This window comes from Bufo gargarizans, chromosome 10 (assembly GCF_014858855.1).
Source record: "Bufo gargarizans isolate SCDJY-AF-19 chromosome 10, ASM1485885v1, whole genome shotgun sequence".
Classification (NCBI taxonomy): domain Eukaryota; kingdom Metazoa; phylum Chordata; class Amphibia; order Anura; family Bufonidae; genus Bufo; species Bufo gargarizans.
Window position 1 is genome coordinate 129688737 of NC_058089.1, and position 23098 is coordinate 129711834.

The 23098-nt window shown below is 46.4% G+C and overlaps 1 protein-coding gene across 1 annotated transcript in view; it reads left to right on the top strand.

Moving 5' to 3' along the window:
* CRISPLD2 (cysteine rich secretory protein LCCL domain containing 2) overlaps nt 1-18492 on the top strand; it is a 32727-nt gene extending 14235 nt beyond the window's left edge. Inside the window, exons 3-15 of the mRNA XM_044269699.1 lie at nt 2796-2914; nt 2988-3120; nt 3393-3508; nt 3824-3924; nt 6927-7079; nt 7644-7704; nt 10153-10219; nt 10414-10544; nt 10622-10665; nt 13441-13513; nt 13609-13684; nt 16389-16522; nt 17306-18492. Of these exons, the coding sequence (XP_044125634.1) occupies nt 2796-2914; nt 2988-3120; nt 3393-3508; nt 3824-3924; nt 6927-7079; nt 7644-7704; nt 10153-10219; nt 10414-10544; nt 10622-10665; nt 13441-13513; nt 13609-13684; nt 16389-16522; nt 17306-17360 (1263 nt within the window). The 3' untranslated portion in view covers nt 17361-18492. The remainder of the gene's footprint in view (nt 1-2795; nt 2915-2987; nt 3121-3392; nt 3509-3823; nt 3925-6926; nt 7080-7643; nt 7705-10152; nt 10220-10413; nt 10545-10621; nt 10666-13440; nt 13514-13608; nt 13685-16388; nt 16523-17305) is intronic.
* Nucleotides 18493-23098: the final 4606 nt, after the last annotated feature.

Below are 23098 nucleotides of genomic sequence, written 5' to 3' on the forward strand. Positions count from 1 at the left end.
AACAGCGACCCTCCTCTGACGGGAAGAGGCGGCATCACTGCTGTGTACTTACCTTCTGGTCTTCTAAAGAGACCTGTGTGGCCTCAACCCCCTCCTCCCCCACCACAGATATACCGCCATATGGGTGATGGGTACGTAAGGACTTACTGGTAACATGTGCATCTCAGTGATGTCACCGCTGATCTCTAGTGACTGGATGGGCGGCATTCTCAGTGATGTCACCGCTGATCTCTAGTGATGGATAGGCGGCATTCTCAGTGATGTCACCGCTGATCTCTAGTGATGGATAGGCGGCATTCTCAGTGATGTCACTGCTGATCTCTAGTGAATTGATAGGCGGCATTCTCAGTGATGTCACCGCTGATCTCTAGTGATGGGATAGGCTGCATTCTCAGTGATATCACCGCTGATCTCTAGTGATGGATAGGCGGCATTCTCAGTGATGTCACCACTGATCTCTTGTGAATGGATAGGCTGCATTCTCAGTGATGTCACCGCTGATCTCTTGTGAATGGATAGGCTGCATTCTCAGTGATGTCACCGCTGATCTCTTCTGAATGGATAGGCGGCATTCTCAGTGATGTCACCGCTGATCTCTAGTGATAGGAAGGGCGTCATTGTCACCTCAGGATGTTGCTGATTTACATCTATCGGAGGTTCTGTAGATTTTAACGTGTTAACCGTTCGTTGTCTGCAGTGAATTCTCTCCAGGGATGGTGTAATGAGGCTGCCGGTCATGTGGATGTCTGTTTCTGTTCTATAAGGACACAGGCGACTCTCTAATAGACTTGTGCAGGTGAAATGTGTCTGGAAACCATAATGGGTAAGGCCTCATGCACACGACTGTTGTGTTGGTCCGCATCCGAGTCGCATTTTTTGCGGCTTGGATGCAGACCCATTCACTTCAATGGGGATGCAAAAGATGCGGACAGCACTCCGTGTGTCCCATCAGGACTAGGTCAGGGCAGGTTTTTGGCCTGAGCGTTCCGTTTGCAGTGTCCAGTGCCATGTTGCTGCTCTCTGGAAGGGATGGTAAGGCGTGGTGCACCCCAATGGGAAATAAGTCCAGAGGGTCAGGATCTGCAGTAACCAGGGGGCTTCTTTACTGGAGGAAGTCAGGTGCAAGGCGAGGCATAGGGCTAGCTTCTCCAGTCTCCTCCCTGAGAAGAGGCACAGGGCTGGCTTCTCCAGTCTTCTCCCTGAGACGAGGCATAGGGCTAGCTTCTCCAGTCTCCTCCCTGAGACGAGGAATAGGGCCGGCTTTTCCAGTCTCCTCCCTGAGATGAGGCATAGGGCTAGCTTCTCCAGTCTCCTCCATGAGAAGAGGCACAGGGCTGGCTTCTCCAGTCTCCTCCCTGAGATGAGGCATAGGGCTGGCTTCTGCAGTCTTCTCCCTGAGACGAGGCATAGGGCTATCTTCTCCAGTCTCCTCCATGAGAAGAGGCACAGGGCTGGCTTCTCCAGTCTCCTCCCTGAGATGAGGCATAGGCCTGGCTTCTGCAGTCTCCTTCCTGAGACGAGGCATAGGGCTAGCTTCTCCAGTCTCCTCCCTGAGATGAGGCATAGGGCTGGCTTCTGCAGTCTCCTCCCTGAGACGAGGCATATGGCTGGCTTCTCCAGTCTCCTCCCTGAGACGAGGCATAGGGCTGGCTTCTGCAGTCTCCTCCCTGAGACGAGGCATAAGGCTGGCTTCTCCAGTCTCCTCCCTGAGACGAGGCATAGGGCTGGCTTCTCTAGTCTCCTCCCTGAGACGAGGCATAGGGCTGGCTTCTCCAGTCTCCTCCCTGAGAGGAGGCATAGGGCTGGCTTCTCCAGTCTCCTCCCTGAGATGAGGCATAAGGCTGGCTTCTCCAGTCTCCTCCCTGAGACGAGACATAGGGCTGGCTTCTCCAGTCTCCTCCCTGAGACGAGACATAGGGCTGGCTTCTCCAGTCTCCTCCCTGAGACGAGACATAGGGCTGGCTTCTCCAGTCTCCTCCCTGAGACGAGGCATAGGGCTGGCTTCTCCAGTCTCCTGCCTGGTAGAAGAAGGTTCCGTGCTGACGAAAGGCCTGAGCTAGCTGTCCTTCTCTCTCTCAGAAGACTGATTCCCTGGGCAAAAGCTGGAGGCCCAGGGTCTGTGACAGGGTATCCCCGTCTCAGCGTCTTCTTCTGGTCACTCAGTAGTCTGGTAGAGTCTCTCCTATTAAGCACTGGTCCCTATCTGCACAACACTAGGGGCTCTCCTTATATACATTTTCCAACTGGTCCTTCTAGTGGGAGGGGTGACGCTGGAGAAGCACAGCCTAACAGAAACAATGTTGCAGTTTAAGGCTTCCATTGGCTTGTATTGGGCCTCAACACAAATCAATGGGAATGACTAAGCAGTTTCCAGACACAAACAACCGTCTAACAGAACTAAACCAGACAGTCAAAAGTTCACAGTGTCTGTCTTTTCCCTCCAAACTCAGATTGCATAGTCCCTTATAGCAGCAGTGGAATATTACTAGCTTCTCAGTGCACAGGATGGAAAGTCCTAAAGTCTGCGCATTAACCCCTTCTACAATTCAGTGCAATAACGGCAAATAAACAGGATATATTACAGTAAACATATATACATCTACAATGGCATAAATCACAGTAAGTTAACCCTTCAAAGTGCCAAAAAAGTAGGGGGTGGATGACATAACAGTAGGGGCAAATGTCCAGACTCCAAAATACCCTTGCTCCAGGGCACTACACATTCACTGACAGCAAGCAAATCAACAGCCAATGGAAAAACCTCACGGGCTTTAGGATGTGTTTTCTTCCTGCAGACGTGGGACGATGAGCTGGAGAGGTCATCAGAAGCCTGGGCGCAGCAGTGCATGTGGGAGCATGGACCTAGCAACCTGATCATGTCCATCGGACAGAACCTGGCGGTGCACTGGGGCAGGTGAGAACGTGGCGGTGGCCGGCCATTGTCTGTGGTGTCTCCGCTATGTCGTTAACCCTTTGTTCTATTCTAGGTATCGATCGCCAGCATTTCACGTCCAGTCCTGGTACGACGAGGTGAAAGACTACACATATCCGTATCCCCATGAGTGTAACCCCTACTGTCCAGAGCGGTGTTCCGGACCCATGTGCACCCATTACACCCAGGTAGGTGTATGCTAGGAGTGGTAGTCCATCGTTGGTCTATTACGGGAAAAGGCAGTGGATGCTGGAAGTATGAGTCAATCACAGGGTCCATGCTTGGGTTGGGGAGTGGTGTCTGTATATGTGGGGATGTTCAGGATGTTCCTGATTGATATAACTGAATCAACACTGAATCAGATTCTACCTGCGGCCGCCCCATTATCTGACCGCCCATGACCGCGGCTGTCCGTCCCCCGCCCATCACAACCTGCTGCCATTCATGTCGTCTTTTTCAGATTGTCTGGGCCACAACCACTAAAGTGGGCTGCGCGGTGAACATCTGCAAGAGGATGAACGTGTGGGGAGAGATCTGGGAGAACGCCGTCTACCTCGTCTGCAACTATTCCCCAAAGTAAGAGCCCTGCCGTCTACACCCCCTTCCCCCCACAGAGGCACAAGCAGGCCATTCATGCAGCTGCAAAACCATTTACCCAGCGTCTGTGAATCATCCTGCCATAGAGACACATGTTAGCTATGTGCAGAGCAGTGGCTGTGACAGTGTGATAAGCGGCGCCACCAGATGATCCTCTGCATCTTCCTGGGGGAGAGTTCTAATTCTAATCTGAATATTCATCCTGGTCACAGTGCACAGCGTTCAGGAGCTCACAGCAGCACAGAGGACTGCTGGACTAGCCGCACTGATTATATTTTTTGCTCCTTTTTTTAGGGGGAACTGGATTGGTGAAGCCCCTTATAAGAATGGCCGGCCATGCTCCGAGTGCCCACCCAGCTATGGAGGCAACTGCAAAAATAACCTCTGCTACAAAGGTAAAGGCCTGGGATGTTCCTGGGGCAAGTGTCCTAGAGACGTGTAAAATGGAGATAACGTCCTCCAAACTGAAATCAGATTCTCAAATCTGTTCTACCCAGGATCTGGTTATGTGCTCTACCTGCGTGACTGTCAGTATTTACTGTACATATAGCATTATATTCACTAATAATGACAGGCAAGCCGCTCTGTCCTCCTCCTCTCCGTCTTTCACTCAATTCTTCGCTCTGTCCTTTCCTCTGTCCCTCTCTCCATCTTTTGCTCCTTCCTCCTCTTCATCCATCCCTCAGTCCTTCCTTTTGTCCTTCCCACCGTCCTTTTCTATCTTTCTTCTTTGCTTCTTTTTTCTTGGTGGCCTCTCCTCCATCTACTGTGTCCTTCTCCATCCTCTGTGTCCTTCTCCTCTGTCTTTTCCCTTGTTTTTTTCTTTCTGTCCTCCACTCCATCCATCTCTCCGTCCTTCTCTATTTCCTCCATCCTTCACACCATCTTCCTCTCCATCCTTTTCTTTCTATCATCTCTTCATCTTTCTCTTCTCTTACTTCTCTCTGTCCTTCTTCTCATCCCTCCTTGTCCCATCCCCCCTCCATCCTTTGCTCTGTCCTCCTTACCATCCATCTCTCAATCATTCGCTCCATCCTTCTCTCTAGCCTTCTCTTCTCGCTTCATCCTTCTCTTTTTTGTCCATCCTTCTACTCTCACTCCATCCTTCACTCCACCATCCTCTTAGTGATTGCCTTTGTCCTTCTCTCCATCCTTCTATCTATTCTTCACTCAATCCCTCTCGCTTCATCCTTTACTCTTGTTTTATGTCCATCCTTCTATCCTCATTCCATCCTTCACTCCATCCTCCTCTTCGTCCTTCTCCCTGTTAATCACTCCATCCTTCTTCCTGATCTTCTCTCCTCACTCTCTGTCCTCGTCTTCTCATTCTGTCTATCTCTCTATCCTTATCTTCTCACTCGGCCCTTCACTCCTTTTTTGTCCATCCTTCTATCTTTTCTCTGTCCTTTGCTCCATCCTCCTCTTGGTTCTTATCTTTGTCCTTATAATTGTTTATGTGTCTGTCCTTCTACCCATTCTCTGCTTAGTCCTTCTCTCCATTATTCTCTCCATCCTTCGCTATACCCTTGTCTTCTCACCTTGTCCATCTCTCTGTCCTTCCCTTCTCATTCAGTCTTTCACTTTTTTTTTATCCATCCTTCTATTCTCATTCCATCTTCCATGTTATCCTTCTCCCCATTCTTTGCGCCATCTTTCTGCCCGATCTTCTCAGTCCTTCTCCCTGATCTTATCTCATCTCTCCATCCTTATCCCGATCTTCTCTTATCTTTCTGTTTTTCTCCCTGACCTTTCCTGGCTCTGTCTTTATCCACGATCTTGTCTCATCTCTCATTCCTTCTCCCTGATCTATTCTCTTTGCTCCATCGGTCTCCCCGTTCTTCTCTTCTGACTCCGTTCTTCTCCCCAACCTTCTCTCCTTGTTCTGTCCTTCTTCCTGATCTCTCTTTGTTCGGTCCTTCTCTCCGATCTTCTCTCCCCAGTCTGTCCTTCTCTCCGATTATGTCTCCCCGCTCCATCTTTCTCCCTGTTTTTCTCTTCTCATGCCGTCCTTCTCCCCAATCTTCTCTGATCTCCAATCTTCTCTCCTCATTCCGTCCTTCTCCCCTCGTTCCATCCTTCTCCCCAATCTCCCCTGTCCTCCCTGATCTTCTCTCCTGACTCCATCCTTCTTCCCAGTCTTCTCTTATCTTTCCATACTTCTCCCTGACCTTCTTTCCTGGCTCCATCCTTATCCACTATTTCCTGTCATCTCTCCATCCTTCTCCTCGATCTTCTGTCATCTTTCCGTCCTTCTCTCTGACCTTCTTTCCCGGCTCCATCCTTATCCACGATCTAGTCTTATCTCTCCATCCTTCTCTTCTCATTTTGTCCTCCTCCCCGATCTTTTCTCATCTCTCCATTCTTCTCTCCGATCTTCCCTCATCTCTCCGTCCTTCTCCCCGATATTCTCTCATCTCTCCGTCCTTCTTCCCGATATTCTCTCATCTCTCCGTCCTTCTTCCCGATCTTCACTCCTCTCTCCGTCCTTCTCCCAGATATTCTCTCATCTCGCTCGTCCTTCTCACCGATTTTGCCTCATCTCTTTGTTCATCTCCCCGATTTTCTCTCCTCGTTCTGTCCTTTTCTCAGTCCTCCTCACCATCCTTCACTCTGTCCTTTCCTCCATCCTTCTCTCTGTCCTCATGTTCCTGACCAGGCATCATCAGGTGTAAGTTTCCCCACCATACTACTCCGATGGTCTTGAATGCTCAGTTTGGTACTGACTGATGATCCACAGCCAAATATTGAGGTTCCCATGATGAGGGGGAACTCTGCTTCATTATTTTCACAATAAATCACTGGAATCTGCTTGCAGTTCGTGGATTTCGTGCCTTTTACACATTTTGGTCTCTTATGTAATTTCCATTAAGTCTTCATCCGCCCGGTGCTGTGCCAAATCCGCCTGGTGGTTTATGTGCTGCCTTAAAGGCACAGTGAGATTTATAGGAGCAGTTTCTGAACTTTGGCTAAGTGTCGGATCTCGCTCAGTTCATTCATGTCCTGACTTTGCATTGCTGTAATGTGGATGACTCATTGTATCCTATAGGACCTAGTGCTGTATACCTCCGATGATGGGCTCCAGACCATTTCTTATGGTGTTTTATGCAGTTTTTATGCCATGTGCTGCTGGCCCTTTATATCCACTATCATCAATGGCTCTCTGTATAGGACATTACCTTCCGTTGCGGTTTTTGTTGACACAGAGTAAATGAGAAGCAGATTTTCCAGAACCTTCTCTCTCTGCACCTCCTGTGGTTATTCCTGGTGCTGCTCGTGATTTGCCACGTCCTGTCCTGGGCCAGGCATCCCCGATTCAGAGGTTCATGGAGGTTGCTGCTCGTCTTGTGTACCAGGGAACCTTCCGCCGATGGTTTAATGTCCTGTTCTTGTCCTGCAGGTGACAAGCGCGCTGGAGCGGCAGAGACTTATGAGACCAATGAGATCGAATCTCCTCGTGTCCCTGAAGAGACGGTGATCTGGGTGCATGAAAAGATCAACAAGCCAAAAGTTGTGCCAAAAACAACGCAGCCGGCCACCGAGAACCTCATGAGTAAGAGCGGTGACATCACTGAGAATGCCGCCTATCCATTCACTAGAGATCAGCGGTGACATCACTGAGAATGCAGCCTATCTATTCACTAGAGATCAGCGGTGACATCACTGAGAATGCAGCCTATCCATTCACTAGAGATCAGTGGTGACATTACAGATAATGCCGCCTTATCCATCACTAGAGATCAGTGGTGACTATACAGATAATGCCGCCTATCCAGTCACTAGAGATCAGCGGTGACATCACTGAGAATGCAGCCTATCCAATGACTAGAGATCAGCGGTGACATCACTGAGAATGCAGCCTATCCATTCACTAGAGATCAGTGGTGACATTACAGATAATGCCGCCTATCCAGTCACTAGAGATCAGCGGTGACATCCCTGAGAATGCCGCCTATCCATCACTAGAGATCAGCGGTGACATCACTGAGAATGCAGCCTATCCGTTCACTAGAGATCAGCGGTGACATCACTGAGAAAGCAGCCTATCCATTCATTAGAGATCAGCGGTGCCATCACTGAGAATACATTCTCTTGATATAGACTTTTTCTTTTCTAGCCCAATTCATCAAATGTGAGACAAGGATGAGGGATAAGTGTAAAGGATCCACCTGCAACAGGTACAAGCTCTCTGTAATCTGCTGGCATGCACTCTATCCGGTAGCCCTCTTCCTGATCTCTTCCTGCCCTGTTCCCACTTTATTTCTGCAATGTTCCTGCCTTCTTGCTAATTTCTTCCTGTCCTTTCCTGCATTCTTGCTACAGTCTTCTTCCCACCTTCTTCCTTCACTCTTCCTGTCCTCTTCCCGCCTACTTTCTGCCCTCGTTACACTCTTCCTGTCCTTTCCTACACATCTCCTATCCTCTTCCCACTCTTCCTGTCATCTTTTGCCCTCTTGCTATACTCCTGAACTCTTCCTGTACTTTCCTGCCCTCTTCTTGTCATCTTCCTGCTCTCTTGCTTCACTCTTCCTACCTTCTTCCTGCACTCTTCCTGTCTTCTTCCTGCCCTCAGTTTCCCTGTAGAATTTCATATACTGCTCGACAGCGAATATCTGTAAAATCGGAAATATTAGAAGGGGAGGAGGGGGATGGAGCTGCAGCTTTTCTCTCTGCATGCTTTGAGAGGGGAGGAGGAGCCTGCAGCCCAGCTCTGACATCACAGCAGGAAGAACCCGCCCCCTCAGCATGAGCAGAGAGAGAAAACAAGACCCAAATCTGCTGCGGGTTCCCTCTGGAGGGGTGCAGATATCTGGGCACAGGGATCTTTGGCTTCCCTCTGGAGCGGTGCAGATATCTGGGCACAGGGATCTTTGGCTTCCCTCTGGAGCGGTGCAGATATCTGGGCACAGGGATCTTTTGCTTCCCTCTGGAGCGGTGCAGATATCTGGGCACAGGGATCTTTGGCTTCCCTCTGGAGCGGTGCAGATATCTGGGCACAGGGATCTTTGGCTTCCCTCTGGAGCGCTGCAGATATCTGGTCATAGGGATCTTTGGCTTCCCTCTGGAGCGCTGCAGATATCTGGGCACAGGGATCTTTGGCTTCCCTCTGGAGCGCTGCAGATATCTGGGCACAGGGATCTTTGGCTTCCCTCTGGAGCGGTGCAGATATCTGGGCACAGGGATCTTTGGCTTCCCTCTGGAGCGGTGCAAATATCTGGGCACAGGGATCTTTGGCTTCCCTCTGGAGCGCTGCAGATATCTGGGCACAGGGATCTTTGGCTTCCCTCTGGAGCGGTGCAGATATCTGGGCACAGGGATCTTTGGCTTCCCTCTGGAGCGGTGCAGATATCTGGGCACAGGGATCTTTTGCTTCCCTCTGGAGCGGTGCAGATATCTGGGCACAGGGATCTTTTGCTTCCCTCTGGAGCGGTGCAGATATCTGGGCACAGGGATCTTTTGCTTCCCTCTGGAGCGGTGCAGATATCTGGGCACAGGGATCTTTGGCTTCCCTCTGGAGCGGTGCAGATATCTGGGCGCAGGGATCTTTGGCTTCCCTCTGGAGCGGTGCAGATATCTGGGCGCAGGGATCTTTGGCTTCCCTCTGGAGCGGTGCAGATATCTGGGCACAGGGATCTTTGGCTTCCCTCTGGAGCGGTGCAGATATCTGGGCGCAGGGATCTTTGGCTTCCCTCTGGAGCGGTGCAAATATCTGGGCACAGGGATCTTTGGCTTCCCTCTGGAGCGGTGCAGATATCTGGGCACAGGGATCTTTGGCTTCCCTCTGGAGCGGTGCAAATATCTGGGCACAGGGATCTTTGGCTTCCCTCTGGAGCGGTGCAAATATCTGGGCACAGGGATCTTTGGCTTCCCTCTGGAGCAGTGCAGATATCTGGGCACAGGGATCTTTGGCTTCCCTCTGGAGCAGTGCAGATATCTGGGCACAGGGATCTTTTGCTTCCCTCTGGAGCGGTGCAGATATCTGGGCACAGGTATCTGGTGCTGAGGCATGAGGTTTCTGTACCTCGTGCCACTCTCATAGCTTCTTATGAATATTTTGCTGACATTCCAGGCTGGACAGTCAGGTTTATACTGCAGATATTATTCGCTCACTGAAATCCACAGAAAAAAAAATATTTTGTGCCCGGCGGCGGTGCCCCCTCCCCGGCGCCTCCTCGGTCACTGCCCATACTTCACCCCCACATTCTTCAGGCAGATTAATAGGTCTTTGCTGGGGATGTGAATTTGGGGTAACCACGGTGACATAACAATCTATAGAGGGAAGAAGAGGTTCAGTCATCGCCAGCGCTGAGTCACAGGGCACATATGGCGCTGGCGGTATAATCCACCGGCTGTTCATGGGGGGTGGAGTTAAGGTGGCAAAATAAACACTATGTCCTCGTTCCAGTTCACTCGTTAGGACAATATTTCTGCACGTGGAGGCATCAGACCCCTACAGATCATCATCACTTAAAGGGGGTCTCCAGACATGTACTATATGAATAATCTGTACTAATCCATTATAATCTCTTATAATTTACTTTGTCGATAATACCTCTGAGGAGCCATCATTTCTCAGTAACCTGTAATAATCTGCGCTCGGTTCATTGCCTTTTCTTCGGTTCCAGGTATTTCTGTCCGGCCGGCTGTGCAAACAAGAAGGTGAAGGTCTTTGGGACCCTGTTCTATGAGAGCGTAAGTGTCTCCTGGAGATAATGTTCTAATGGGTCCGGGTTTAGGGGCCTGACGGGTGACCATACCGCCATCCTACACCCCTCCCCCTTCTATTCTATGTACCATGCTCTTCATACCCCCTACTTACCCCTTTCTATGCCCCCTCCCTCCTGTGCCCCTTCCCCACTCACATTTCCCGCTGTTGCGCCCTCTAGATGTCCAGCCTGTGCAGAGCGGCCATACATTATGGGGTCATTGACAACAATGGCGGTCTGGTGGACATCACCCGGAAGGGGCGGCTGCAGTTCTTTGTCAAGTCCACCAGGAACGGCGTGGAGTCACTGAGGTAAGTTGCGACATTTTCTATCTGTCCGTAGATTCCCAGAATTCCCAGAGCTGACGATTGTTTTTTTTTTCCTACAGTAAATTCAAACCTGGAAATTCATTCATGGTGTCAAAAGTGACAGGTGAGGACGGAGAGCCGCCTGGGGGATACCTGGGGGTCTATACACAGTGTATATTGGGGTGTACATTAGAGGGTATATATCGGGTCTACATTACAGGGTGTATATCGGAGTGTACATTAGGGGGTATATATTGGGGTGTTCTTTAGAGGGTATATATCGGGGTGTGCATTAGAAGGTATATATTGGGGTGTACATTAGGGGGTATATATCGGGGTGTACATTAGGGATATATCGGGGTGTACATTAGAGGTATATATCGGGGTGTACATTAGAGGTATATATCGGGGTGTACATTAGAGGTATATATCGGGGTGTACATTAGGAGGGTATATATATCGGGGTGTACATTAGAGGTATATATCGGGGTGTACATTAGAGGTATATATCGGGGTGTACATTAGGAGGGTATATATATCAGGGTGTACATTAGAGGGTATATATTGGGGTGTACATTAAAGGGTGTATATTGGGGTGTACATTAGGGGGTATATGTTGGGGTGTACATAAGGGGGTATATATTGGGGTGTACATTAGAGGGTATATATCAGGTGTACATTAGAAGGTATATATCAGGGTGTACATTACAGGGTGTTTATTGGGGTGTACATTAGGGGGTATATATTGGGATGTACATTAGAGGGTATATATCGGGTGTACATTAGAGGGTATAATATCAGGGTGTACATTACAGGGTGTAAATCGGATTGTACATTAGAGGTATATATCGGGGTGTACTTTAGAGGGTATATCGGGGTGTGCATTAGAGGGTATATATTGGGGTGTACATTAGGGGGTATATATCAGGGTGTACATTAGAGGGTATATATCGGGGTGTACATTAGAGGGTATACTGTATATTGGGGTGTACATTAGAGGGTGTATATCAGGGTGTACATTAGAGGGTGTATATCGGGGTGTACATTAGAGGTTATATATCGGGGTGTACATTAGAGGGTGTATATCAGGGTGTACATTAGAGGGTGTATATCGGGGTGTACATTAGAGGGTGTATATTGGGGTGTACATTAGAGGTATATATCGGGGTGTACATTAGAGGTATATATCGGGGTTTACATTAGAGGGTGTATATCGGGGTGTACATTAGAGGTATATATCGGGGTGTACATTAGAGGTATATATCGGGGTATACATTAGAGGGTGTATATCGGGGTGTACATTAGAGGTATATATCGGGGTGTACATTAGAGGTATATATCGGGGTGTACATTAGAGGGTGTATATCGGGGTGTACATTAGAGGGTATATATCGGGGTGTACATTAGAGGTATATATCGGGGTGTACATTAGAGGGTGTATATCGGGGTGTACATTAGAGGGATATATCGGGGTGTACATTAGAGGGTATATATCGGGGTGTACATTAGAGGGTATATATCGGGGTGTACATTAGAGGTATATATCGGGGTGTACATTAGAGGTATATATCGGGGTGTACATTAGAGGTATATATCGGGGTGTACATTAGAGGTGTATATCGGGGTGTACATTAGAGGTATATATCGGGGTGTACATTAGAGGTGTATATCGGGGTGTACATTAGAGAGTGTATATCGGGGTGTACATTAGAGGTATATATCGGGGTGTACATTAGAGGGTGTATATCGGGGTGTACATTAGAGGTATATACCGGGGTGTACATTAGAGGTATATATCGGGGTGTACATTAGAGGGTGTATATCGGGGTGTACATTAGAGGTATATATTGGGGTGTACATTAGAGGGTGTATATTGGGGTGTACATTAGAGGGATATATCGGGGTGTACATTAGAGGGTGTATATCGGGGTGTACATTAGAGGTATATATTGGGGTGTACATTAGAGGGTGTATATTGGGGTGTACATTAGAGGGATATATCGGGGTGTACATTAGAGGTATATATCGGGGTGTACATTAGAGGGTGTATATTGGGGTGTACATTAGAGGTATATATCGGGGTGTACATTAGAGGTATATATCGGGGTGTACATTAGAGGTATATATCGGGGTGTACATTAGAGGGTGTATATCGGGGTGTACATTAGAGGTATATATCGGGGTGTACATTAGAGGTATATATTGGGGTATACATTAGAGGTATATATCGGGGTGTACATTAGAGGGTGTATATCGGGGTGTACATTAGAGGGTGTATATTGGGGTGTACATTAGAGGTATATATCGGGGTGTACATTAGAGGTATATATCGGGGTGTACATTAGAGGGATATATCGGGGTGTACATTAGAGGTATATATCGGGGTGTACATTAGAGGGATATATCGGGGTGTACATTAGAGGTATATATTGGGGTGTACATTAGAGGGATATATCGGGGTGTACATTAGAGGTATATATCGGGGTGTACATTAGAGGTATATATCGGGGTGTACATTAGAGGTATATATTGGGGTATACATTAGAGGTATATATCGGGGTGTACATTAGAGGGTGTATATCGGGGTGTACATTAGAGGGTGTATATTGGGGTGTACATTAGAGGTATATATCGGGGTGTACATTAGAGGTATATATCGGGGTGTACATTAGAGGTATATATCGGGGTGTACATTAGAGGTATATATCGGGGTGTACATTAGAGGTATATATCGGGGTGTACATTAGAGGGTATATATCGGGGTGTACATTAGAGGGTGTATATTGGGGTGTACATTAGAGGTATATATTGGGGTGTACATTAGAGGTATATATCGGGGTGTACATTAGAGGTATATATCGGGGTGTACATAATATCTCTCCCTCTCATCCCCCCTCAGTGCAGACAATTGATTGTTACTCCACGGTGGCGGAGATCTGTCCGTACGAGAAGCCGGCGAAGCACTGTCCCAGGTAAGGAGAGGTGTGCGGGGGATGGGCGAGCCGAGGGGGTACAGGGGAGGATTTCACCTGATGCTCGGTATTAACCATTTCCTCTCCCTGCGCAGGTTCTCCTGCCCCAGCCACTGTAAGGATGAGCCCTCGCACTGGGCGCCCGTCATCGGCTCGAATATTTATGCAGATGTAAGTAGTCACGGGTCCGGCGCAGAGTACACACGGGGCTAATGTGGGGGTCATGCAGACGGATGATGCCAGCCTTGTACTGCGACATTCCTGACCAGATCATTCACAGCCCATTCCCCATCACTGACTCAGTACATAAACTGTCCCCGCAGCCCCCGACAGACCACGACCGCAGAACGCTCTGTCCTGGATTATAATAACAGACCAGTGGCGGAGTGAATGCAGCTCTGGATGTGACTGGAGTATAAGAGGAATGGATCAGTGATATCCATGGGGATTCATAGTGTCCATGAATTATTGGTAGGGGGGCCGCGCTGTTAGGACTCCTCAAGATGGCGGCTTCCGCAGTGCGAGTCCTGGTGGTCGTATGAGCAGCACATGTGTGTCTCGTGATTTGGTTTCTTATGATGAAGCGAATGTTAGGAAACAGGATTGTCTAGACAGATACATTGTAACAATCTGCCAGCAGTCTGATGATTGTCCAGACAGATACATTGTAACAATCTGTCAGGAGTCTGAGGATTGTCTAGACAGATACATTGTAACAATCTGCCAGCAGTCTGAGGATTGTCCAGACAGATACATTGTAACAATCTGCCAGCAGTCTGAGGATTGTCCAGACAGATACATTGTAACAATCTGCCAGGAGTCTGATGATTGTCTAGACTGATACATTGTAACAATCTGCCAGGAATCTGAGGATTGTCCAGACAGATACATTGTAACAATCTGCCAGCAGTCTGAGGATTGTCCAGACAGATACATTGTAACAATCTATCGGGAGTCTGAGGATTGTCCAGACAGATACATTGTAACAATCTATCGGGAGTCTGAGGATTGTCTAGACAGATACATTGTAACAATCTGTCAGGAGTCTGATGATTGTCTAGACAGATACATTGTAACAATCTGTCAGGAGTCTGATGATTGTCCAGACAGATACATTGTAACAATCTGCCAGGAGTCTGATGATTGTCTAGACAGATACATTGTAACAATCTATCGGGAGTCTGAGGATTGTCTAGACAGATACATTGTAACAATCTATCGGGAGTCTGAGGATTGTCTAGACAGATACATTGTAACAATCTGTCAGGAGTCTGAGGATTGTCCAGACAGATACATTGTAACAATCTGTCAGGAGTCTGATGATTGTCCAGACAGATACATTGTAACAATCTGTCAGGAGTCTGATGATTGTCCAGACAGATACATTGTAACAATCTATCGGGAGTCTGAGGATTGTCTAGACAGATACATTGTAACAATCTGCCAGGAGTCTGATGATTGTCTAGACAGATACATTGTAACAATCTGCCAGGAGTCTGAGGATTGTCTAGACAGATACATTGTAACAATCTATCGGGAGTCTGAGGATTGTCTAGACAGATACATTGTAACAATCTGTCAGGAGTCGGAGGATTGTCCAGACTGATACATTGTAACAATCTGTCAGGCGTCTGAGGATTGTCTAGACTGATACATTGTAACAATCTGTCAGGAGTCTGATGATTGTCCAGACAGATACATTGTAACAATCTGTCAGGAGTCTGATGATTGTCCAGACAGATACATTGTAACAATCTATCGGGAGTCTGAGGATTGTCTAGACAGATACATTGTAACAATCTATCGGGAGTCTGAGGATTGTCTAGACTGATACATTGTAACAATCTGCCAGGAGTCTGATGATTGTCTAGACTGATACATTGTAACAATCTGTCGGGAGTCTGAGGATTGTCCAGACAGATACATTGTAACAATCTGTCGGGAGTCGGAGGATTGTCTAGACAGATACATTGTAACAATCTGCCAGCAGTCTGATGATTGTCTAGACAGATACATTGTAACAATCTGCCAGGAGTCTGATGATTGTCTAGACTGATACATTGTAACAATCTGCCAGGAGTCTGATGATTGTCTAGACTGATACATTGTAACAATCTGTCAGGAGTCTGATGATTGTCTAGACAGATACATTGTAACAATCTGTCAGGAGTCTGAGGATTGTCCGGACAGATACATTGTAACAATCTGTCGGGAGTCGGAGGATTGTCTAGACTGATACATTGTAACAATCTGCCAGGAGTCTGAGGATTGTCTAGACTGATACATTGTAACAATCTGTCAGGCGTCTGAGGATTGTCCAGACTGGACACATTGTAGCAAACCCTCAGCTGTGTACAGATCCACCTGACGTCCCAGACCCTTGTGATCAGCTCCTTTTTGGGCCCCAGTGGCTGGGAACGGTGGGAGCACTAGTTGAAGCCTAAGCTTTCCAGCTGGTTTCCAGCAGAGGCGCCGTGTACCTGACCAGTCATGGGTTCTGTTCTAATGGCATCAGGCATGGGGTCGGATATTTTGGCTGGACTGTTCCATGACGCTGCACAGGGCAGACACTTCCCCTGTGAAACTTGTAGAAGAATGGCTGAGATTTTCTTCCCAGCACAAGGAGCCAGATTTAGAGCGGCCGCACTGTGGCCCCTGATACAGCTGCAGCCGACTCTGCCCTTGTAAGGAGATGAAGCCTCTGCCAGAACACAGCACAAAGCCGATCCGGAGTAAACATCCCGCCGGGTTCTAGATCAGACCCTGCTGGTGCAAAGCATTCACCTTCTATACACAGTGAAGTCAGTAACAGGGGGCGGGGCTGTGACAACTTCTAACTCAGTCTCTTGGGTAATGACATTCTCTTCTCTTCTAGACGTCCAGCATTTGTCGGACGGCCGTTCACGCCGGTGTCATTAAAGATGAGTCCGGGGGATACGTGGATGTGATGCCCGTGGACAGAAAAAATCATTATTTGGGCTCTAATAAAAACGGGATCCACTCAGAGAGGTAATGGCCTTGTGGGGCTTAAAGGGCCAGTCCAGTCTTATATACGTATTTGTCCCACCCCCAGTAGAATCCACCTTTGATAAAGTTTGTGGCTGCTCCTGAGATCTTGCGGTCTGTGCCCCCATCACCGCTTTCCAAGGTGGTCTCCTCCATATATTGCGCAGTCATATGTGGATGATAAGGCTACTTTCACATCAATTCCGCTATTCAGATCCATCATAGGGGCTCAAAAGCGGAAGAAAGCGCTTCAGTTTTGTTCCCATTCATTGTCAATGGAGACAAAACTGAACTGAACAAAGCGGAGGGGACCAAAATGCATTCAGTTCTGTTTGGTTGCGCTCCCATCGCGGACAGAATCGCGCTGCAAGCAGCGTTTTTCTATCCGCGATGTGGTGCGGAGCAAGACAGATCCGTCCTAACACACAATGTAAGTCAGTGGAGATGGATCCGTTTCTCTGACACAATAGAAAACGGATCCGTCCCCCATTGACTTTCAATGGTGTTCAAGATGGATCCGTCACGGCTCTAGAAGACATAATACAACCGGATCCGTTCATGGTTGTATTATGGTAACGGAAGCGTTTTTGCTGATCCATAACGGATCTGCAAAAAACGCTTATGTGAAAGTAGCCTATGGTGTCTCCCAGCTTCACAGGGAACCTGCATGGCATAGAAATCTGTTGCCATACCAGTGTCAGTATTCACTGTAATTCTAGAGTTCTATTCATGAACCAGGGGACTCAGGATGAACAGAGCGTTCTGACTGTTTGCTTTGTATTCCAGCATTAAGAACCGCAAAGAAGGTAAATCTTTCCGCATTTTTTCCGTGAAGCAATAATAGGAAATTTAATGGCGGAATCTTCACGAACTTTGAGGAGGCCGAACATCCCCCATCTTGTCTGACTTCTGGAATCGGGTCACCTCACATCTATCTCCCGAATGACATCACCATATTCAGCCCTGAGGGGTCATACGGCGTCCGGACCTGGATTCCGGGACATTATAGGACAGTGCACAGAAGTGTGCGTCCACCGGAGCCCCTCCCACAACTCTGTGGCGACCACTCCGCGTCCTCCGCCATTCGATAAAGAACTTAAAGCCAAATATTGGGCAGGGGTGGGGGACTGGCGGGCGTGTCCCCTGGGTGTTGTACATTTTCACCTTTTGTATTGTGTCTTGTATACAGCAGTGCTGGTTATTTTATATTTGGGGTAATATTCGCCCTCTGTATATATATATATTCTTATCTATGTATGTGCTGTGGATAACGGCAGGATGGATGAAGGGGCTGCGCAGGGTTAACTGCTCCTTCCCCTTTAATGACTGGTAATTAGCGGGTGGCAGCTCCTGACTTCATCCATGACTTATATGTAAAGTGTTTGTACATAGGAATCACCTGGCTCTGTGCCCGGTCCTTGTCCTCTGATGGGGGGAGGAAGTGGTAAAAGGTGGTCTTAAGATCACAGAAAGACCCTCAGCCCCCACATCAATAAAATATTTAAGCAGCGAGTCTGCATTGCGCACACAGTGAACCCCAAGTCGCCCAGTCGCCGAGCGTAATCACTGTATAATGAGACAGTCTGCAGCTTTCTAATAGACTTCTATATTTACTGGTTGCCATTAATTGACAGCAAGCAGAGGTTTTTGAAATGCTGAGGAATTAAAATACAAAGTCTATTAGGAAGATGTAAAACATCTCATTTTTCAAGGATTAAACTTTTCTTTAATTAAGACTTGTCACCGTTCAATAAATGTCATCCATAAATTACACATTTATCCCTAAGTCCTATCTCCTCAAAATCTTCTTCTGCTCCTAAAAGCAACACATAATTAACAGTCCACCTAAACTCCACCAGCAGAATAGTGAGTGCAGCTCTGAAGTACAATACAGGATGTGACTCAGGATCAGTACAGGATAAGTAATGTATGTACACAGTGACTGCACCAGCAGAATAGTGAGTGCAGCTCTGGAGTATAATACAGGATGTAACTCAGGATCAGTACAGGATAAGTAATGTATGTACACAGTGACTGCACCAGCAGAATAGTGAGTGCAGCTCTGGAGTATAATACAGGATGTAACTCAGGATCAGTACAGGATAAGTAATGTATGTACACAGTGACTGCACCAGCAGAATAGTGAGTGCAGCTCTGGTGTATAATACAGGATGTAAGTCAGAATGGATCTCTTCTGATCTTCTATCTGGTGCTATAATGACATAAACATGAGAGGGCAGAGAATTTTGTATGCAATGTTGTAATAAATGTGGTGAAGAAAATCAGCTCTAATGACTTCTTATTGTGTTTGTTATAAGATGGAATCGAAAAATGCTAAATACTATAATACTGCCTCCTATGCACAAGAATATAACTACTATAATACTGCCTCCTATGTACAAGAATATAACTACTATAATACTGCTCCTATGTACAGGAATATAACTACTATAATACTGCTCCTATGTACAAGAATATAACTACTATAATACTGCTCCTATGTACAAGAATATAACTACTATAATACTGCCTCCTATGTACAGGAATATAACTACTATAATACTGCCTCCTATATACAGGAATATAACTACTATAATACTGCCTCCTATATACAAGAATATAACTACTATAATACTGCTCCTATGTACAAGAATATAACTACTATAATACTGCTCCTATGTACAAGAATATAACTGCTATAATACTGCCTCCTATGTACAAGAATATAACTACTATAATACTGCCTCCTATGTACAGGAATATAACTACTATAATACTGCCTCCTATATACAGGAATATAACTACTATAATACTGCCTCCTATATACAGGAATATAACTACTATAATACTGCCTCCTATATACAAGAATATAACTACTATAATACTGCCTCCTATGTACAGGAATATAACTACTATAATACTGCTCCTATGTACAAGAATATAACTACTATAATACTGCTCCTATGTACAGGAATATAACTACTATAATACTGCTTCTATGTACAAGAATATAACTACTATAATACTGCTCCTATGTACAAGAATATAACTACTATAATACTGCCTCCTATGTACAGGAATATAACTACTATAATACTGCCTCCTATATACAGGAATATAACTACTATAATACTGCCTCCTATATACAGGAATATAACTACTATAATACTGCCTCCTATATACAAGAATATAACTACTATAATACTGATCCTATGTACAAGAATATAACTACTATAATACTGCTCCTATGTACAAGAATATAACTGCTATAATACTGCCTCCTATGTACAAGAATATAACTACTATAATACTGCCTCCTATGTACAGGAATATAACTACTATAATACTGCCTCCTATATACAGGAATATAACTACTATAATACTGCCTCCTATATACAGGAATATAACTACTATAATACTGCCTCCTATATACAAGAATATAACTACTATAATACTGCCTCCTATGTACAGGAATATAACTACTATAATACTGCTCCTATGTACAAGAATATAACTACTATAATACTGCTCCTATGTACAGGAATATAACTACTATAATACTGCTTCTATGTACAAGAATATAACTACTATAATACTGCCTCCTATATACAAGAATATAACTACTATAATACTGCCTCCTATATACAAGAATATAACTACTATAATACTGATCCTATGTACAAGAATATAACTACTATAATACTGCAAAACCTATATATGGCCCTAACAAAATTACGGGCTTACCCCTAATTAGAATATATATAGCCGATTGAAGGAGTAAGGTAAGCAAAGTATACTTTAATTCAAAGAATATATACTGCAATAGTACAAAAAAATACTCAGTTTTATTAAGAAAATCACAAAAGACACATGATCAGCACTGGTCACAAATAAGACAATACATACAGGTTACAATACATGTTAAAAACCAAGTGAACCGATGGTGGGCTGCCAATACATATATCTAAGGTAAAGTGCAAGTGCATAATTATACCCAAATGGTCATGAGTAGTGGGCATATAGTATCAAAAAGCTATAGCTATTAGATACCACAAATATCCACATGTATATATGTGTCAAGATTTGCCACAGGCCGGTGTGAAGATATACACCAAGGTTATCAAAATTAGGGCAATAACAATAATCAAAATTGTATTTGACACATGATGGAAACCATTATATATACTGACCAATTGATTTGATTGTATCGTGCAGCAATACCACCGGTCCACTCCCCAACGCACGTTTCGCGTACAGCTTTTTCAAGGGGTACCCCTTGAAAAAGCTGTACGCGAAACGTGCGTTGGGGAGTGGACCGGTGGTATTGCTGCACGATACAATCAAATCAATTGGTCAGTATATATAATGGTTTCCATCATGTGTCAAATACAATTTTGATTATTGTTATTGCCCTAATTTTGATAACCTTGGTGTATATCTTCACACCGGCCTGTGGCAAATCTTGACACATATATACATGTGGATATTTGTGGTATCTAATAGCTATAGCTTTTGATACTATATGCCCACTACTCATGACCATTTGGGTATAATTATGCACTTGCACTTTACCTTAGATATATGTATTGGCAGCCCACCATCGGTTCACTTGGTTTTTAACATGTATTGTAACCTGTATGTATTGTCTTATTTGTGACCAGTGCTGATCATGTGTCTTTTGTGATTTTCTTAATAAAACTGAGTATTTTTTTGTACTATTGCAGTATATATTCTTTGAATTAAAGTATACTTTGCTTACCTTACTCCTTCAATCGGCTATATATACTATAATACCGCCTCCTATGTACAAGAATATAACTACTATAATACTGCTCCTATGTACAAGAATATAACTACTATAATACTGCTCCTATGTACAGGAATATAACTACTATAATACTGCTCCTATGTACAAGAATATAACTACTATAATACTGCCTCCTATATACAAGAATATAACTACTATAATACTGCTCCTATGTACAAGAATATCCCTACTATAATACTGCTCCTATGTACAGTAATATACCTACTATAATACTGCTCCTATGTACAAGAATATCCCTACTATAATACTGCTCCTATGTACAGTATATACCTACTATAATACTGCCTCCTAGCTGTGAGGACGTGTGTCAGTAGATCTCCTGATTCTGGGGCATGCCCATGGAGGGGCCACCCTGGACAGGGAACTTCCCTCAGCAAGGCCCAGGCTTCCGGGCCTACACTGGGAGAAAACTCCCAAACTATTCCTAAAGTGGATGCAAATCCTAAAGTTCCCAGTCAGCAGCAGAAGGAAAAGAATGGAAGTAACATTGTTGTTCTGAAGAAGGAAGAAGCCAGGAAGGTGAGTGCAGTGAGGATTGCAGCAGTGTCCAGGCCCGGCCAGCGCGGTGCACAGGTGATGAGCACAGGCCGTGCAGCAGGTGAGCAGCTCCCCCTCCTGCACACAGACAGAGACGGACATCTCTGCATCTCTGGAGAAACAGACTTTGCAAGAGAACTGAAAACAAGTTGTGGCTTCCAGCCTGGTCTGCTGAAGCCGCACAAGATCTGCAGCAATGCCTCAAAGAGTTCCCAAACGTCCCATGTCTGCAAAGTGTGAACAGGCCTCAGCAGATGCAACTGCAGGTACAAGCAGCAAAGCTGGAAAGGGAAAGCTGCAGGAGACCGGTGACTCCACACAGCCTGGACCCCTGCCCCGGCCCGGCCAGCAGGTGAAGGAGACCACGAGAGCACCTGAGCTGCAGATGGCGGAGGAGATCCCGGCACTGGTCAGGAGAATGGGGGAGTTAAGGCACCACAAACAACTGCTACAGATGCAGATAGACTGTGTATATAACCTGAACACCCCGATAGTAACACCTTGTACGATACCAAGCTGCACTCACTGAGCATAGAGCCGGTGGTGAAGGGGATGGACTGTGTCCTGGAGAGGATGGGGCCCCTGGCCGAGTCCTACAGGAACGTTTCTCACAGCAGAGACAGAACAGTGACTCTGGATCCCGCTCCTCTAGAGCACAATCGGGGTCCGTGTCCCCAGATGAGCCCCGGGGTGGGACACAACCAATACTGAGGCCTGCAAGCTTCTCTTATCAGAAGGGAGGAGGGCAAGAGCAGCCGCAAACACCTTCAGCTGTCCCTGAGCAACATCATGGAGCTGTGGCACCACAAGTCCCAGCAGGACAATGGACACGTATCCATGAGTCAGGGTGATGCGGAGACGCAGGAGGGCTCTGTTACTGGGGCACCGATCGGGGACAGTGATAATGTCCCTGAGGGGTCGGGGGCTGGTGATATGCAGCCATCTGAGGAGGACATAGAGGTGGACGGGGGGCAGGAAAGTGTACAGAATGATGTCTGTAATGTCCCCCCTTAACAAAATCTACACCAGATGAGACGGTCCCCTCTAGTGCAGACACTCACCCCAATACTCAGGGGAGTGAGCCCACGTCAGGCCTCTCTAGTGCAGACACTCACCCCAATACTCAGGGGAGTGAGCCCACATCAGGCCTCTCTAGTGCAGACACAAACCCCAATACTCAGGGGAGTGAGCCCACGTCAGGCCCCTCTAGTGCA